The following is an 18,803-nucleotide window of genomic DNA, read 5'->3' on the forward strand; positions in this document are numbered from 1 at the left end:
CCGGCGGCGCAGAGGAGAGTTAGGTGGGCGGGGCGATCTGGAGCAGGAGGCGTGACCGGAGGGCGAAATTGGGTCTTCCTCTGCTCTGGTGACCCAGAACCGTCAACTGAAATGACCCTATCTGTGTAGCACTCCGGCAGGATGGGCCTTGGAGCGTAAAGGCGGCAAAAAAAATAAAAAAAAAGGAGAGAGAGACAAAGAAAACAAAACCTGAAAATCTCAGCTGCACTGCCACAGAACGTTTTTCAGCCAGAAGGCGAAGGAAGAAATCGGAAGTGACGTCGCGGCCAAAACAAGCCCGGGCTTGGAGGCCTGTACTGAAGCTGGCCTCAGATGGGAAGGCTCCACTCGCTGTCTGCTGTCGTCGGTGGTCGCGAGACCCTGCACTCTCACCGGGTCGGCCTCCAGCCCCCGTGTCCTGGATCCGCTCGCCGCGGATGAGCGAGTTTCTTCCTGGGACTTTTCGGGCACAGCTGGCGGGTGGCGACAGAACGGACTTCCTTTCCTACAAGAGTCTCCCCTCCAGCGGGCTCCTGTCTCGGGACGCTGGGACACCTGTAGCCTGTGAGGCATCATTTATTTTCATAGCACCTTCCTCTCCTTGTAGGATAATTCCAGAATCAGGAAGAAACGAGGGGCTCCTGTTATTAGCATCCGCAGGAACTAGCATAGCTGCTCACTTTATCTCCTTAGACTCTCTATCCCTTCATCCCTGGGCTCTGACAGATCGAGGTGAACCTAGCTATCTATTGCCTTACCCCCTTTTTCTCACCACTTCCTCTTCTAAGTCGTGTTTACCTCATCCCCCGCCTCCCTCACCCCCGCCTCCCTCTCCTGTTCTTCAAAATTTTGTCTTACCAATCCACTTTGCTTCTCCTCGCATTAGACTGCTGTGCCAAGATAAGAGTTCTTTTCCCACCCACCCCCTTCCCCTAAGCACATTTGCTGTTCTCCTCTCGGAGACCTGTAATTCCATCTATAAACCTTGATTTGTAACATGGAAGCTGTTTAGAGCTGGAAAGAATATTGGAAAGGCCTATTTCAACACCTTTTTATAATAGGTGAATTTCAGAAAACTTGTATTATTTATTTGTCCAGGATTGCCCAGCTCGTTAGTAGCAATGTTGGGAGTGGAAAGCCAGGTCTAATCAGCAAATGTTAGAAATCGAAAAAAGAGTATGGAAAAAATTATTAAAGTTAAGATCAGAAGACATTTACGGAGCACCTGGTAGGACCAAGTACTGTTTTGTGTGCAGAGATTGGTAAGAGTGGTCCCCATCCTAGGGGAGTTTTCAATTTAGATTTATGTAAATAAATGGTCAAGAAAATGGTAAATGCTAAAATACAGATATATGCAGGGCACTCAGCTTAGGGGAGTTGCACTTAGCCAACTGCTGGATAGGAAAAAGGGGGAGATGGTTCTTCCCTCAGGAAACACAGTTGGGATTGTCCAGTACCTTTTAAGACGCATGGACTAATGCATTGCACATCCATCTCCCTTTGAATCTCTGAACTTACTTTCTTTTCTGGTTTCCTTCTTTTTGCCGAAATGTATTAACCTTCTTCCTGCCTTTTTTTTTTTTTTTTTTTTTTCCTTACTATACTATGTGTTATTTATTCAACTCTCTCTTGGAGGTTTTGGCTTTGTTCAGTGCTGCCTCATTTTAATGGTCAGAGTGATGGAGTCAGAAGAGCTGAGTGAGCCCTCATAATTCATGAGCTTCCTTTTTCTCCTCTCCTAGGTGGACATATGATTATCTGACCTGCCTACTCAAAGGATTATTACAAGGATTAATCTTTGAAAATGTTTTTAAAATTGTAAAAGGTGGTTATCTGTAAATGTAGGGTTTGGTGACCCTTGCTCCACTGTGATCCTAATGCATTTTTCTTTTAATTCAAATTCCAATTTTATAACACCCTGCACCCTCTCAAAACTTCTAAGAGGCAATAAACCCTAACGTGAAAAAATTAACTGGATGTTATTAATTGCCTTCCTGTCCCAAATGATAATGTATCTAAGACAATTATACATCTTGGAAAGCCAATCCATAATCTCCCTACTTTATTTTTCATGAAACCTACATTAAGTTGCTAATGCTTAATCTGAACAAAAATTGATAAATGTACCTTCAGTTCAAGAAAACCAAAGTTTTGTAAAGTCTTTCACGGTCTAGGAATCACAGGTGTTACAGATAACAATGCCAATAAACTTGGATACAACATGAATTATATCATTTCTAAATTCAAACTAAGGGCCACCTATATAAACATAGCATATTAAAGAACTAACCTTAGGTAAGAAGTTAAAGTTTATTTTCATTGTTAGCCTGATCTTTTATCCATTTGGCAATATTCAGATATAGGAAATGGGAGAAACAGTAACTAAAATTTATTGGAATTTAATGATGGAGGTGAGAATGTCACTGTCCAGTATTTCATTTGGTCTTTACCAGAACCATGTAAGGTTAATGGTGGTATCCCTATTTTATAAACGACACGGAAACTCAGAGGGATTGAGTAACTTATACAGGTCACACAGCTAATTAATGGCAAAGCTTGGATACATACTCAGGTTTCTCTACCTCTGAACATTATATGCTTTCTATTATGTGTAGGTGCTTTCAAGAGCATTGTTTCGATACTTGATTGAAAATGATTATTTTGTGTATTTTTACCTAAGTTGATAGAATACTTTTAATTTTCTAATTTTTTTCTTTCAGATTTTTAAATATCCAAATTCCAAGAATACACTGGATACTGCTCTTATAAAACCAAGAGGAAATCATGAAGAAATGTTTTAATTATTGAAACTACAGTTGAAATCATGGCTACATCAACAAATCTGGATATTGGAGCCCAGCTTATAGTGGAAGAGTGTCCCAGCACTTACAGCCTAACTGGCATGCCAGACATTAAAATAGAACATCCACTGGACCCAAATTCAGAAGAAGGGTCAGCTCAGGGTGTTGCCATGGGAATGAAATTCATATTGCCTAACCGATTTGATATGAATGTGTGTTCTCGATTTGTGAAGTCCTTAAATGAAGAAGATAGTAAAAATATTCAAGATCAGGTTAACTCTGACCTGGAGGTGGCATCTGTCCTATTTAAAGGTTGAAAGTTATGGTATAAATATCTGCATTTGTTTTCGTTTTTGTGTATTTGGGTTTTTTCCCCAATCATGAAATTTTGAGTTTGGGAAGACAGTTTAGAAGTCATTTTTTAATATGATTTTCTGGAATCTCATAGAAGCCAAATTAAAATAATTTCAGATTATATAATATTTAAAGGAAGTACATGTTGATTTTTTAAAAAACTTCTTTTTTAATATTTGTTTACAAATTCCCTAATGAAGTTCCCTATTGTTCCTTTAAAAATCATAGGGCTGGGCATGGTGGCTCATGCCTGTAATCCCAGCACTTTGGGAGACCGAGGCGGGCAAATCACTTGAGGTCAGGAGTTCAAGACCAGCCTAGCCAACATGGTGAAACCTCGTCTCTACTAAAAATACAAAAATTAGCCAGGCGTGGTGGGAGACACCTGTAATCCCAGCTACTCAGGAAGCTGAGGCACGAGAATTGCTTGAACCAGAGAGGCGGTGGTTGCAGTGAGCTGAGATTATGCCACTGCACTCCAGCCTGGGCAACAGAGTGAGACTCTGTCTCAAAAAATAAAATCATAAGAAAAAAAATTCGTGTTCCTTTTAAAAATGAATTAGTGTAATATCCCTTCCTGAATATTCCTGTTCTATGAATATTTAATGTGCATTCACTTTCTATGCTTTAATGCATGGAAGTCTGTCATCATGCCCTAGATTTGCTTTTATAATGATACCCTGAATAATAAAACTATTCTCTTAGGATAACATCACTCAAAATTAATATTTTTTTCCAGAACTTTCACTGTGGTAGTACAGTACAGCCTTTTTTATTTTTTTATTTATTTATTTTTTTTTTGAGTGGAAGTCTCGCTCTGTTGCCCAGGCTGGAGTGCAGTGGCGAGATCTTGGGTCACTGCAACCTCCACCTCCTGGGTTCAAGCAATTCTCCTGCCTCAGCCTCCCAAGTAGCTGGGATTACAGGTGTGTACCACCATGCCCAGCTAATTTTTTGTATTTTTAGTAGAGATGGGGTTTCACCATGTCGGCCAGGCTGGTCTCGAACTCCTGACCTCAGGTGATCCACCTGCCTTGGCCTCCCAAAGTGATGGAATTACAGGCTTGAGCACCATGCGCAGCCTAGATTAACTCGCCACTATGCAAACAAGGAAGTATGGACTTTCTATGATAAAAACAATTTAGTATCACTTGATAAATAGTTTAATTGAAGCTATTATACCTCATGTATTTCTTTTTAAATGTAGCCATTGACATAGAACTCTTATTGAAATGCTTTTAATGTGTTTACATTTGTTTTTTACTTAGCTGAATGCAATATCCATACATCTCCTTCTCCGGGAATTCAAGTAAGGCATGTCTACACCCCATCTACAACAAAGCATTTCTCACCCATAAAACAGTCAACTACTTTAACCAACAAACACAGAGGAAATGAGGTCTCTACCACACCTCTGTTAGCAAATTGTAAGTATTTGCCACTGATGTATTACTATATTCTTAATATAATACTTTCAAGAATTTGACTTTAAAACATTATTTTCATTAAATGCATATTCTTTGGATAAAGAAAATGTATTATACTACACAATGGAATACTATTCAACCTTAAAAAAGAAGGAAATTCTGTCACTTAGTGACACATGGATGAACCTGGAGGACATTATGCTAAGTGAAATAAGTCAGGCGTAGAAAGACAAATACCACATGATCTCACTATATGGGACATCTGGAAAAGTAGAACTCAGTGGAAGTACACAGTAAACTGGTGTTTACCAGAGGCTGGGAGAGGTGAGTAGATGCTGAAAGGGTAGAGATATTGATCAAAGGATACAAAGTTTTAGCTAGACAGGAGGACTACTTAATGACGTATTGTGCACAATGGTGACTATAATAAATATAGTGCAGTGAAGGCTGGGTATGGTGGCTTACACCTGTAATCCCAACACTTTGGGAGGCCAAGGCTGGTGGATCGCTTGAGCTCAGGAATTCGAGACCGGCCAGGGCAACACAAACTAAAAATACAAAAAATAAAAAACGCAAAAATTTTTAAAAATAGCCAGGTGTGGTGGTGCATGCCTGTGTTCCCAGCTACTTGAGAGGCTGAGGTGAGAGGATCACTTGAACCTGAGAGGAGGAGGTTGCAATGAGCTGAGATTGCACCGTTGTACTCCAGCCTGGGTGACAGAGTGAAACCATGTCTCAGAAAAATAAAAATAAAAAATAATAATGCATTATATTTTTCAAAATTGCTAAAAGAGTAAATTTTAAATGTTTTCACCACAAAAAAGTAAGTATATGAGGTGATAGATTTGTTAATTGGCTTTAATCATTCCACAATATAAACATATATTAAAATACCCCTTTGTACTCCATAGATATACACAATTATTGTCAATTAAAAATAAATAAATAAATGCATTATCCTTAAGTTTTTTGAAAGCTTAAGTGATATCCTGGTAGTTTTAGCAATTGAAAACTTTTTCATATATTATTACATTTTTTAATATTTCACGTGGGGCTAGACACAGTGGGTCACACCTATAATCCCAGCACTTTGGGATACTGAAGTAGGATTACTTGAGCTCAGGAGTTCAAGACCAGCCTAAGCAACATAACAAGACGCCATCTCTACCAAAAAAAATTTTTTAAATTAGCCAGGTGTGGTGGCATGCACCTGTAGTCCCAGATACTCAAGAGCCTAAGGCAGGAGGATCACTTGAGCCCAGGAGGTCAAGGCTGCAATGAGCTGTGATCACGCCACTGCACCCCAGCCTGAGCAGCAGAGTGAGACCCTGATTCCAATCAATCAATAATAAATAAACAGTTCATGTGTTATATTTCTCTGTTGAGAGAGCAAATACAGATTAAAATATTATGAAAACTTAAAAGTTTTACTATAGAAATGAGTTAATAATGAGATTAAAGATAATAATTCGGAGCCCTTTGAAATTAAAATATAGTCAGTGTTTTCATGTTCTTGGAGTTCAAGGCTTCACATTTTACTTATAAACCAGATCACTGATCAATAAATGATTTTGTAGTAAAAGCTGAGTGATTTGCGCTGTAATTTTGAATTTGAATATAATATGAATATGAAACCACCTCTTTTAATACCTTGAATCTACAGCTTTTTAAATGTAGAGTCATTCTAGAGGAAGTAAAGTTTTTCTATTGAAACTACAAAAATATTCTATGTAGCATAAGTATGTTAAAAAGAGAAAAACAACTATTTGTGTTAGTATTTAACTGTATATATGTTAGTCACTGTATTTGAGAATGTAATATAAATATATCTATATTCTAAAGCATGACAAAATCTGTCTTTTCTTTGGAAACACTAAATCCCTCCTGATTTCTGAGTCACATACTGTAACAGTTGAGCTAGGAAGAATCTTCCCGTAGGACTCTCACCCCACTGTTGGCCATTTCTGGTTTACTTACATAAATTTGCATAGGACACCAGTTGCTTTTCTTTCTGTAGTAAGGCCATCCAATCGTATCATTGAAGTCAATGATCAAATGCTACTAATTTTTAAGGAGAATTCTCCCTATTTGGCATTGTCTTTAAAGAAGTTGTCTTAAAATAATCCACCATAGAATTTTTGAGCTAAAAACAAATACCTAAGATCATTTGATTTACATCCCACATTACAGACAAAAATGTTTAAAGTTACCCAAGATCACATAGCTAATCAGCCACAGCTGGGCCTACACTCAAGAATTTATTCTCAGGCCAGGCGCAGTGGCTAATGCCTATAACCCTAGCATTTTGGGAGGCTGAGGCTGGCGGATTGCTTGAGCTCAGGAGTTGAAGACCTGGGCAACATGGCAAAACCCTGTCTCTACAAAAAATATGAAAATTACCCAGACATGGTGGCATCCACCTGTAGTTCCAGCTATTTAGGGGCATGAGGCAGGAAGATCACTTGAGCACAGGAGGTTGAGGATGGGTGACAAATTGAGACCCTGTCTCAAAATAAATAAATAAATTTACTTTCAAGCCTGTTTTTCATTTATGACCTCATTCCTTGTAAAAAGAAAACCCCATAGAATCTTGAAATAAAAATATTTAAGACCACAATGGGGTCAGTCAATAAAAAGACAAAAAGTGTCTTCCTGTCTTTTAGACCCATCTTCCTCATAAGTTTGGATACAGAAATAGCATTTTAAAAATTAAATACCTAAGCCATTTCTTCAGAATAGATTTCATTGATAATAACAATTTGTAGATTTTTTAAAAAGGCCGAGGCATGGGGGCTCATGCCTGTAATCCCAGCACTTTGGGAGGTCAAGGTGGGAGGATCCGCTTGAGTCCTGGAGTTCAAGGCCAACCTGAGCAACATGACGAAATCTTGTCTCATAAAAATAAAATTGTAGATATCAAAATTACCTTAAGTGAATATGAATCAATTCTAAGATACAGAATGAGTACTTGTAATTTTAGGATACTTTTTTTTTTTCTGTCACCCAGACTGGAGTGCAGTGGCGCAATCTCAGTTCACTGCAACCTCTGCCTCCCTGATTCAAGTGATTCCCCCCGCCTCAGCCTCCCAAGTAGCTGGGATTATAGGCGTGCGCCATCACGCCTAGCTAATTTTTGTATTTTTTGTAGAGACAGGGTTTTGCCACATTGGCCAGGCTGGTCTCAAACTCCTGACCTCAAGGGATCCACCTGCCTCTGCCTACCAAGGTGCTGGGATTACAGGCATGAGCGACTGTGCCCAGCCTTAATTTTAGGATACATTTTAAGTTATATTTTTAAAACAGTAAAATTATAGTTTTTGTTTTGGAAAAGAAAATTGTGACACAAACATGAACCCTGGGATGATGCAAGTGTACCCTATAGATAATGCATGAAGTATTTTCTGTACTGTTTCAGCTTTGTCTGTTCACCAGTTGGCTGCTCAGGGAGAGATGCTGTATCTGGCTACTCGTATCGAACAAGGTAATAGCCTATTTAAAAATATTTAAACAAATTCAGTAGGATTTATTAGATTTGTTATTTTATTTTAATATAAGAAAGTATAAAGACAAAAACAAATAGTTACATAAACTCACCAGGCAGATAACCCAATGGATAGTAAAAAAAAAAAAAGGAATATAAAATGTAAAAGTTCCTTTACCACCCTTGCCTTTTCCCCAAAAGCAAACATTATAAGTTTCTTACATTTTCAGAAAATTTTTATGGAAAACATTTCTATTTGTGTTTCAGGTTATGTGTGAGAATGTGGATGTGCTTGTTACTTACACAAAAGGCAAAATATGCACTACATTGCACCATTTTACACTGAATACTGTGGAGAGCTTTCTATATAAGCACATATTAAAGACCTGTTTTATTGTTTTTCTAGTTCCGTAAGTGTGCATTGTATTGCATGTATATGTTCTATGTTATTTGTTTTAACTGCCCCCCCCTTAAGTTTTAGGTTTATACTTAAAACTTAAAGTATATCTATAGGGCAGATTCCCACAAGTAGATTTGCTGAGTCAAAGGGTGTGTGTGTATGTGTGTATATATATACATACATACATATATACATATATACATATATATGCATATATACATGCATATATACACATACAACTTATATATGTAAATATATAACATATATATCTAAAACCAGATGTGTGTCCTTACACCAGAGCTAGAGTTTCTGTTTCCCCATGCCCTCACTGATATAGGATATTAGCAGACTCCAAATTTTGCTAATCTGATGGGTGAAAAATGGCATCTCAGAGTAGTTTCATTTACATTTTTTAAGTTATGGTCTACTGGAATTTTTTGTGTGTGAACTGCCTGCTATATACTGGTATGTAAACTCTAAATTAAGGAAATTAGCTTTTTGTTGTTGTTTATGTTGCATATATTGTTCCCCAGCTTGTCATTTTTCCTTTGACTTCCTTTATGAAGTTCTGAAAGCATAACATTTGTAAGTCATAAATTTATTTTCTTCTTTGTGACTTCTGGATTTTATATCTTGCTTAGAAAGGATTTCCCATTTTAAGATTATAAATAAATTCACTCATTCCTTATTCTAGAACTTCTGGGGCTTCCTTTTTACATTTCAATCTTTAACTCACATGGAATATGTTTTGTTGTAATGAAGTAAAGATTGAGCTGTATTTTTATTTTCATGCTTTAAAAGTTAGCCAGTTGTCCCAAAACTGTTTATTGAATACAGGGAGTCTGATCAAAGAGTTTTATTTTGCTTAATCACATCATTTTTATAAGAAAGACTTAATCATTATATTTCTGTTTGTTTATGAATATTTGGAGGCTTCTTCAATCTACTAAATAAATTTAGAGACAAGACTGTGGACTTAATAACTAGTAGACAATCTAGGGAAGAAAATGGGGTTCAAGGTAGAATTGCATGGTACTGTATTTGAGACTATTCTTCATTCACATTATATTATCTGTCATCCACATAACATCGTGTTAGCAAACCACAAGAATGAGAGAAATTCACAGGCAGCAATGTTAGCTGTGGAGTAGAAGATAGCTTTAATAAGATTCAGTAAGTTTATGTATTTCTGTAATGCTGAGGGCTATCATATAATCTCATTTTTATTATGATCCTCCCAACTGTACGTCGAGGTAAGCAAGGAATTCTGTATATTGAAGAAATTAAGTGTCTTGCCCAGGGTCACATGGCTAGAAAGTGACAGAGCCAGAATTCAAACTCTGGTCTCCTGATTCTGAGACCAGTATTCTTTTGACTGCCTTGTACCTGGCATTATGTCATGTCTGGTAGTTTGTACTTTAAGTAATATGTTATCTGAACCCGGCTATGTACACTGAGGCATATTTTAATACATTCAGACTACAAATTACAACAACATGCAATAGGACACCAATCAAAAGTCAGCAAAAAGTGAACTTTGTTAAGTATTATAATCAACTCTTCGGAATGCCAGTTTTTCATAGTGATATTAAGATGTGGTTGTTAAATTAGATCACAAAAATTGCTTTTCTTTTAAATAGAAAATGTTATCAATCACACGGATGAAGAAGGATTTACTCCTCTGATGTGGGCTGCAGCACACGGGCAAATAGCTGTGGTAGAGTTCCTACTTCAGAATGTAAGGAAAATGCCTCAGAAAATGTATATGTATAGTTACTTAAGTTCAGTTAAGTCATTAGTAGAGTTTTTATATATCCAGCCAGCTAGGTATAATGGTAGAGGCTACCAAAAAAAGTTTAATGCTTTTCATATTCTCGTGGAACTTGGATCTAGTTGGGAAGGCAAGACTAATCATACATGCAACAGTAAGAAATAATTTAATGCCCAGACCTCTCTAAGTCCCACGGGAACAGAAGTACTGTCAGCTTTGAAGGAGAGGGCTTCATGGAGGAGCTGTGACTTAACTCCAGAATGAAAGGATAATTAGGATTGATACAGGACAGAGGAAGGAAGGCATCCAGGCAATCTCAATAAAAGCATCCATGAGTAAAAGTTTTCATTATTTCTATATTAAGCCCAGAACATTACCAGGCCTAGTGTTTTACTATAATTATTGTAGACAAGGATAACAATATTCTTGTTTAATTGAGAAGTCTTTTATCTCTACTTCCCATATCAGGGTGCTGATCCCCAACTTTTAGGAAAAGGTCGAGAAAGTGCACTGTCGTTGGCCTGTAGTAAAGGCTACACAGATATTGTCAAAATGCTGCTTGATTGTGGAGTTGATGTAAATGAATATGATTGGGTAAGTTTGTGATACTACATTTAAAATTACTCTAACAAGTTTTAGAATTTGTTTGGTTCAGGAGAGATGCAGTAAGTTTTATTAAAGAAGAAATAGACTGGGCGTGGTGGTGTACACCTGTAGTCCCAGCTGCTTGGGAGGCTGAAGCAGGAGGATGGCTGGAGCCCAGAAGTTTGAGGCTGCAGTGAGCTATGATTGCACCACTGCACTCCAGCCTGGGTGACACAGACCCTGTTTCTAAAAAATAAATCAAAGAATAAATAAAGAAGAATAATTAATTAGCTAAATACCTAGAAGAAAAAGTGAATATCACAGACTCAATTATTAGTTCTGATTTAAGTATCCTTCACAAAATATTAAAATTACTTTAAATGATTGTATGTCCAATTCTAGTAAAACTTCTCACAGCAGCATTAAATTACTTGAGTCTTGCTCACCCTGAAAAACTCTGAATTGCCTTTTTGTTTTGCAGAATGGAGGAACACCTCTGCTTTATGCTGTACATGGAAATCATGTGAAATGTGTAAAGATGCTCTTAGGTAAGCAGATGAAAGTGAATACTATTTAGAAAATGCCATGTGAGGACTTGATTTTATTTTTTCAACCTGGCCTCCCCTGGTGCTACTCAGGAGAATCATTAACTATTGTTAAATACATGAATCTTGCTGCTCTTCACCCCTAGAGCACCTGCTACCATAAAGTTGCCCATGTGAGAAGCAGCTCCATCACATACCACACTTGCAATTGGACCTTTTGTCCTTGTTGCTTTCATTTGGGGGGTCACATGTGAATCCACTATGTGGCCGGGCACAGTGGCTCATGCCTGTAATCCCACACTTTGGGAGGCCAAGGTGGGTGGATTACTTGAGGTCAGGAGTTCAAACCAGTCTGGCCAACATGGTGAAACCCCATCTCTACAAAAAATATAAAAATTAGCCAGGCAGGTGGGCGCCTGTAATCCCAGCTACTCAGGATGCTAAGGCAGGAGGATCGCTTGAACCCCAGGGGCAGAGGTTGCAATGAGCCGACACTGCACCGCGGCATTCCAGCCTGGGCGATGGAGCAAGGCTCTGTCAGGGGAAAAAAAAAAAGAAGAAAAGAAAATGAATTCACTATTGTTTTCTTTCTACAGTGTCCTTACGCATGAGCTTTATCTTTTTTTTTTTTTTCTTTTTGAGACGGAGTCTCACTCTGTTGCCCAGGCTGGAGTGCAGATGAGCTTTATCTTTAACTGTGTATGCGTTTCAGCTACTCCAGAGGATGCTGTTTGTTTGAAGTGTCTTCCCTCCAATCCACTAAAATAAATTCTGAGTACCCCATGCATTCTGTACTTTGTCAGACTATCCTAAAAACATTCTCCAAACTATTTCTACATGAGCCAATAATAGACAAACATATCTGCATTTTCATTTCATTTATGTAGATTTTTCTATTTTGGTATAGAAAGTGGGGCTGACCCAACAATTGAAACTGACTCTGGATATAATTCTATGGATCTAGCTGTAGCCCTGGGCTATAGAAGTGGTAAGTATGTCGAACTCTTGTGTCTCATCTTAGTAAAGCTCTGTAAATAGTATAAGCCAGTACTCCAAACCATCTTCATCACTGTAATCCTAAAACGTGTTATCCCAACTCCTGACATACACTTTTAACTTTGGGAAAAGTCCACAAATTCCTATAAAGTCTAGAAATAAGTTTGTTACTATACTTTTCACCAACTCAAATACTTAGTTACCGGAGGATAAGTGCATACATGTTTGTAAGATTTATTTCATATTTTGATAGCAAACCATTTATAGGGCAACCTTAGGATAACCGTGTATTCTGGACTCTCCTTCAGTTTCAGAAATACAGAAACCAAGATACAACGTCCAGTAACTTGGACAGTTCCTTAGGGACAGACTAAGTTTCCCAAGTTTTTTAAAGTTTTGCATTGTATTATCGCCCTCAGACTATGCATGTATCCTGCTTAGAAATAACTTTATTTTAGGAAAAGATTGGGGATAAGTTAAATTTGATAGTTTTTTAAGAAATTTATAGTCAGTGTGCTGTAATCTTGATTACCTATCTGTTCTAGTTCAACAGGTTATTGAGTCACATTTGTTGAAGCTGCTTCAAAATATCAAGGAGTAGACACATTCATCAGAAAATGTCTGCCCTTTTGTTTACTTCTTGGTCCTTATAAGTGATAGTTTTGTTTACTTATAAATTTTTACCTCAGTTGCAATATTTACTGGTTTTTAGTAGGTTTTAATAAATATTTCTCTGAGTAATTCACTGGTTTATAATAAATTTAATACCCTTTTTATAACTATGTTTTACTGTATATTTAAAATTATAAATTAATGTTTCATGGCATGTAAATTTTTATGGTACAGATAGTTATCATCGGTCTTTGTATCAAGTGCTGTAATTTGACATTTTCAGAAATTATTCTACCCTAGTCATCTTCACTCATGTATTAAGTCATTCACTTTATATAGGGTTTGTTATAAATCCCTAGAAAAAAATTGTTCTTATTGTTGAATTAAAAAGTGCACAGTGTGATTGTTTACAAAATGATATTATAAATAAAATACTTTTTCTGTCAGTTTGCATAATACTTTTTTTAAGTATACGAGATTATTAGAGATTTCTTTAGGATTTTTAATTTCACCCTTCTGTCCTGCCGTAACACTTCATTAGATCAAACAATATATGTAATTAAAATAAACTGAATCTAAGTCAATCAACAAAGACTTACTGTCATTTCTAGAAGTATATTTAGAATATTTTTCTCTTTTAAGGAAGTTTTTCAGTAGGAAAAGACCTCTGTGAAGAGAAGTCAGTTCTTCAGTACAAGTGAGATATTCTCTAATGGCACAAAGGGAGCACTATAAATCCGTGTTTCACAGAAGCCATGAAGAGCGAGCCGTGGGTTAGAAGTTGATTTGACCACTGAGTATAGGACTTGACTTAAATCACTTCACCTGGAAAATAGATGTTTTGTCAGTTATGGTACTTGGTTATAAGCCACATAAACTTGATCTAGCTAATCTAAACAGAATGGAAGGATACAGAATGGAAGGGAAAGCTGAAGAAGCAGGCAGTCCCAAGGAATGAAAGGCAGCTAAGGATCTCGGTCAGGAAACCATGGCCAGGCATTTCGGATGCTGTTACTATGATGTTTAGCTTTAAACCCCTTGTTTGTCATTCTGCTCAGGATTTACATTCCCAGGAGGCAGAACTTTGTTAAGCATGGCATATAAATGTACCGCTGAGTTGGGGGAGAAGGGGTGACTGATTAACAACATCCAGCATTGCCCCCAGACCACAGGGAATGTGGCAGGCAAAGGTTACCTAAAGGAGAAGCAGGGGGGAAAGAAAAACAATAGATGTTTACACCAAATGCAAATCTAAATAATATGTGAGGCCGGGTGTGGTGGTGCACACCTGTAAGCCTGACACTTTGGGAGGTCAAGGTGGGCAGATCACTTGAGGTCGGGTGTTCGAGACCAGCCTGGCCAACATGGTGTAGCCCCATCTCTACTAAAAATACAAAAATTAGCTGGGTGTGGTGGCACATGCCTGTAATCCCAGCTACGCAAGAGGCTGAGGCAGGAGAATTGCTTGAACCCAGGAGACAGATTGCAGTGAGTCAAGATTGTACCACTGCACTCCAGCCTGGGTGACAGAGTGAGACTCTAAATAAATAAATAATATGTGAAAATAGTACTAATGTTTCACCCACTGTCTGTAAGACATACACTTTAAATTGATTTTCTAGTACTCTTGGTGCGTTAACCTAAAACCATTTACCCTTCCATTTGGTTCCTTTTATTACTAGTGGTACTTATCCATGAGGTGTTGATTCCTGTTCATATTATACAGTAACAAAATCCAGTGATCTATTTGGGCACATCACTTTGAGTATTGCTTGCAAGTGCTTTCCCCACTGAAGAGCAACGAAACAATCTCGGCCAGAATTGACTAGCATAACCATTTCACCCCAGTGTGACTCAAGATTGACAATCAGCAGATCTCAGAATTCTCAGGCCTGGCTGGGGACTGCACCGTCGGCTTCCATCGTTCTGAGGCTTCAGACTTGGACTGAGCCACGCTGCCAGCTTCTCTGCTTCTCCAGCTTGCAGTCAGCATGTGGTGGGACTTCTCCACCTCTGTGATTGTGTGAGCCATTTTCTCCTAATAAATGCCCTTCCATGTATCCTACCGGTTCTGTCTCTCTGGAGAAGCCTGACTAACATAGCAAGTAATTCTTGGTTGCTTTAAGGTTGCTTATAAACAAACAGATTAACATAACAAAACAGAAACAAAAAAAGACCAATAAATCGAATTCTCTGTCAAATCTCACCCAACAAAGAACAGGTCTCCCTTATTCATCCAACTGAGATAACCAAATAGACCACAAAAGCAGGTCCCCAATCATTGTTTTGTTGCTACCAATAGGGAATAAGTTACTGAAGGTGTACAAACCAGAAACAAAAACAAATATGAATACATAAAATCAGAAAGGGCAAAAGAACTAGAGAGTCAGAAAAGTTCAAGTTCTGTCGCCACCCAGGATTCACTTCAGAGGTCAAGAAAAGATGAGTAGGCAAATCAGTGTCTTGGGCTCCACCAGGCTAATCCTCTCGAACATCTCAGTACATGACCTTCAAAAATGATCACATGTAATTTCCAAAAGGTCACAAGACATGACTCTCTCTTACACATAAACATGTGACAAGGACTTTATTCAACTCATTAATTAATGAGGAAAACAATAAAATGACAACTGACTCCAAGAGCATTTGAGAAGCTGGGTAATTCTTGGCAACATTAAGATAAGATTACTGGATTGCATACAAACCTAGCTACTGTTCAACAGGGACACAAATTACCATTTGGGGGCAAAATAAATCATTTGCTTCTTTACCAGACAAAAATCTTCAAATTAACATGCGACTTCACTAATTCTAAGAACTTGAATAAATAGTAAAGACAGGGCCAGGCGCGGTGGCTCATGCCAGTAATTCCAGCACTTTGGGAAGCTGAGGCAGGTGGATCACTTGAGGTCAGGAGTTCGAGACCAGCCTGGCCAACATGGCAAAAGCCTGTCTCTACTAAAAATACAAAAATTAGCCAGGCATGGTGGCGCACGCCTACAATCCCAGCTACAATCCTCGGAAGGCTGAGGCAGGAGAATCAATCGAACCTAAGAGACAAAGGTTGCAGTGAGTCGAGACTGCGCCACTGCATTCTAGCCTGGATGACAGAGTAAGACCGTCTCAAAAAAAAACAAAACAAGACAAAAACAAAAACAAAAAATAATAAAGACTGAATCAAATTACATTTTTCTAGATAGTGTCTTTGGGCAGCCTTTGTGCCTTATGACATGGAAGGACATGTCACCATGACCTTTAACTACTTCAGTGAAAGCCAGCTGGGATTAAGGTAATCACCCTTGTAATTAATCTCCTTTCTTTCATGACCTGAGAGGTATAGTAACATAGGCGTCCTGAAGTGTTGGTGACAACACTTTTCTTACATCATTCGCTGACTAGATGACGAAATTCACTGGAGAGTTACTTACTGCAAAAGAAGCTACAAGCTGCAAATCTGAGTGAAAAGGTTAATATTTTTAATATTCTTGATCTTTACAAAAGCATGCCAACAGCTTAGACACATGTATATATTTTTAGGGAAATTATAAAGGATGATTTTTAGTCATTATATGGTAAAGATTTTAAAAGTTTTTAGCTTTGAAATTTTCTCTAAAATATAAGTTAGCCTCCTAATTTTTAGGAAATACTCTTTTAAGATCTCATTATCATACCTTTTTATCTTTATATGTACAAAAAGTTAAAACTTGAAATTCTTTTGTTAGAACAAACTGCTTATAACCAGTTGGATACATATACATACACTACACATATCTAAATGTTTTGTGCACGTTATATCATTGAATATTAATATTTCTATTGAGTGGCATTGTATTCATAGCTGTTAAGTGACTTATTGTGTAATGAATAAAACGTTTACAAATATGAGAGTTATAAACTAAATAAAAATAGAATAAGGCCAGGTGCACTGGCTCACACCTGTAATCCTAGCACTTTCGGAGGCTGAGGTGGGAGATCACTTGTGGTCAAGAGTTCAAATCCAGCCTGGACAACATAGAAAGACCCTGTCTCTACAAAAACTAAAAAAAAAAAAAGTAGCTGAGTGTGGTAGCACACGCCTGTAGTCCCAGCCACTTGGGAGGCAGAGGTGGAAGGATCACTTGAGCCCGGGAGTTCAAAGCTGCAGTGAATTGTGACCACGCCACTGCACTCCAGCCCAGGTGACAGAGTGAGAATCGACCTTTTGAAAAAAAAAGAATGAAGGACAGGACAGACTCTGGCTATTGTAAAATTCTTAAATTAATTAATTGTTGGTTTACTCTTTAATATTTTCTGTGACCAGTTCTCATATTTACATACCTACTGAGAGCTTTAAAAGTTATCACCTTACTTCTTTGTGGTAGATACTACTAGTAAAATTCAAACTGGTAGCAGTAACTTTCTACATTTTTTCTTGTCTAGAAACTTTTACCATATGTGTGTGTTGGTTTTATAATAAAAATAACACTAAAGAGGCTGGGCGTGGTGGCTCACGCCTGTAATCCCAGCACTTTGGGAGGCCGAGGCGGGCAGATCACGAGGTCAGGAGATCAAGACCACCCTGGCTAACATGGTGAAACCCCGTCTCTACTAAAAATACAAAAAAATTAGCCGGGCGCGGTGGCAGGCGCCTGTGGTCCCAGCTAGTCGGGAGGCTGAGGCAGGAAAATGGCGTGAACCCGGGAGGCGGAGCTTGCAGTGAGCAGAGATCCTGCCACTGCACTCCAGCCTGGGCGACAGAGGGAGACTCCGTCTCAAAAAATAAATAAATAAAAATAATAATAATAATAATAACACTAAATATACGAAAAAGAACTATAGCATGATTGAAATATTTTTGAGTGTGCATTTAAACAGGAAATACAACCATTTAAGAAAAGAGGTACGTTGCAAAGAGAATTGTGTAACTATTCTTTGATTAAAGTAAACTTCGAAGGTTTATTCTGTCTTTTGCATACATTTATTTTCCTCTTCAGATAGTAAAGTCCTTCCTATTGGAGTAAGAGCCATGTGATACCAATTGGCATGCACAGGAATGCAGTCCACATGCTTTATGCCATGTTGCTATCTGGAAGCAAGAAACTATTGCTGGGGATTTTATGCTCTATGGAATTGAAATTCAAATCAGATTCATAATTATTACACTGGAAATCAAATGTTGCACAGTCATTGCCTACTGAGTTCTCCTCTCTGTAGAGTTCAGGCCACTGTATGATACGTTTGCCCACGTTTTATTTTTTATTCATAAATTCAGTGAAATTGTTCTCAATTTGACAGGTTCCAAATGTTAGTTGTTCTCCAAAGTGACAGATTCACTCATGTTACTTTGTTTAAAAAATGTAAAGCGCGTTAAATTTTTAGGTGTTTGTTATTTCCCCTCTTCACATCCATGAGGATGTTATAATTGGATATATTACATCTCCCACAATCAATTTATGGAAAGCATTATAAATACTTTCTTGGGGCTCCGTTGACCTGTTCACCATCTCTTCTGCAAAAGCTTAATGTAGGAAAAAGGAAATTTCCTCTTAAAGTCATCCAATCCTTCAGCAAACGTTTATGGAGCATGTACTCGGGGCTAGAGACTGGGCTGGGCCCTGGGGACACTGGAGACCAACACAGCATGGTTCCCTGCCCTACTCAGAATGATCTCCCCTCAACCCATACATCCTGGGGACAAGTTAAAAATGTCATGTGTTAACCAAGGTATGTTTGCACTTGTAATATGCCTATAACAGGTTTCTCCTATGCTAATCGTGCTGCTGTATCAACATCAATTGATTCAACAGAAGCCTCTATCTTGGCCGGGCGCGGTGGCTCAAGCCTGTAATCCC

The 18,803-nt window shown here is 38.1% G+C and overlaps 1 protein-coding gene across 2 annotated transcripts; it reads left to right on the plus strand.

Annotated features, from left to right (window-relative positions):
* The first annotated feature begins 8 nt into the window (after positions 1–8).
* On the plus strand, positions 9–13,418 carry ANKRA2 (ankyrin repeat, family A (RFXANK-like), 2). Of its 2 annotated transcripts, none has more exons than XM_011996737.1 (9): positions 9–569; positions 2,721–3,113; positions 4,424–4,582; positions 7,998–8,063; positions 10,104–10,201; positions 10,703–10,828; positions 11,301–11,367; positions 12,272–12,352; positions 12,906–13,418. In XM_011996737.1, the coding sequence occupies exons 2-9, from the start codon at positions 2,825–2,827 to the stop codon at positions 12,959–12,961; spliced, it is 942 nt and encodes a 313-aa protein (XP_011852127.1). In that variant the 5' UTR covers positions 9–569; positions 2,721–2,824; the 3' UTR covers positions 12,962–13,418. The 2 variants fall into 2 exon arrangements, with proteins under 2 accessions (XP_011852127.1, XP_011852118.1); XM_011996728.1 differs by having other exon boundaries at positions 9–564.
* Positions 13,419–18,803: the final 5,385 nt, after the last annotated feature.

This window comes from Mandrillus leucophaeus, unplaced genomic scaffold (assembly GCF_000951045.1).
Source record: "Mandrillus leucophaeus isolate KB7577 unplaced genomic scaffold, Mleu.le_1.0 Scaffold114, whole genome shotgun sequence".
Taxonomy (NCBI): Eukaryota; Metazoa; Chordata; class Mammalia; order Primates; family Cercopithecidae; genus Mandrillus; species Mandrillus leucophaeus.

Coding starts and splice junctions, on each gene's coding strand:
- ANKRA2 (XM_011996737.1), top strand. CDS start 2,825: ATGGCTACATCAACAAATCTGGATATTGGAGCCCAGCTTATAGTGGAA. Junction 4,583..7,997: donor CACACCTCTGTTAGCAAATT/GTAAGTATTTGC, acceptor GTACTGTTTCAG/CTTTGTCTGTTCACCAGTTG. Junction 8,064..10,103: donor GGCTACTCGTATCGAACAAG/GTAATAGCCTAT, acceptor TCTTTTAAATAG/AAAATGTTATCAATCACACG.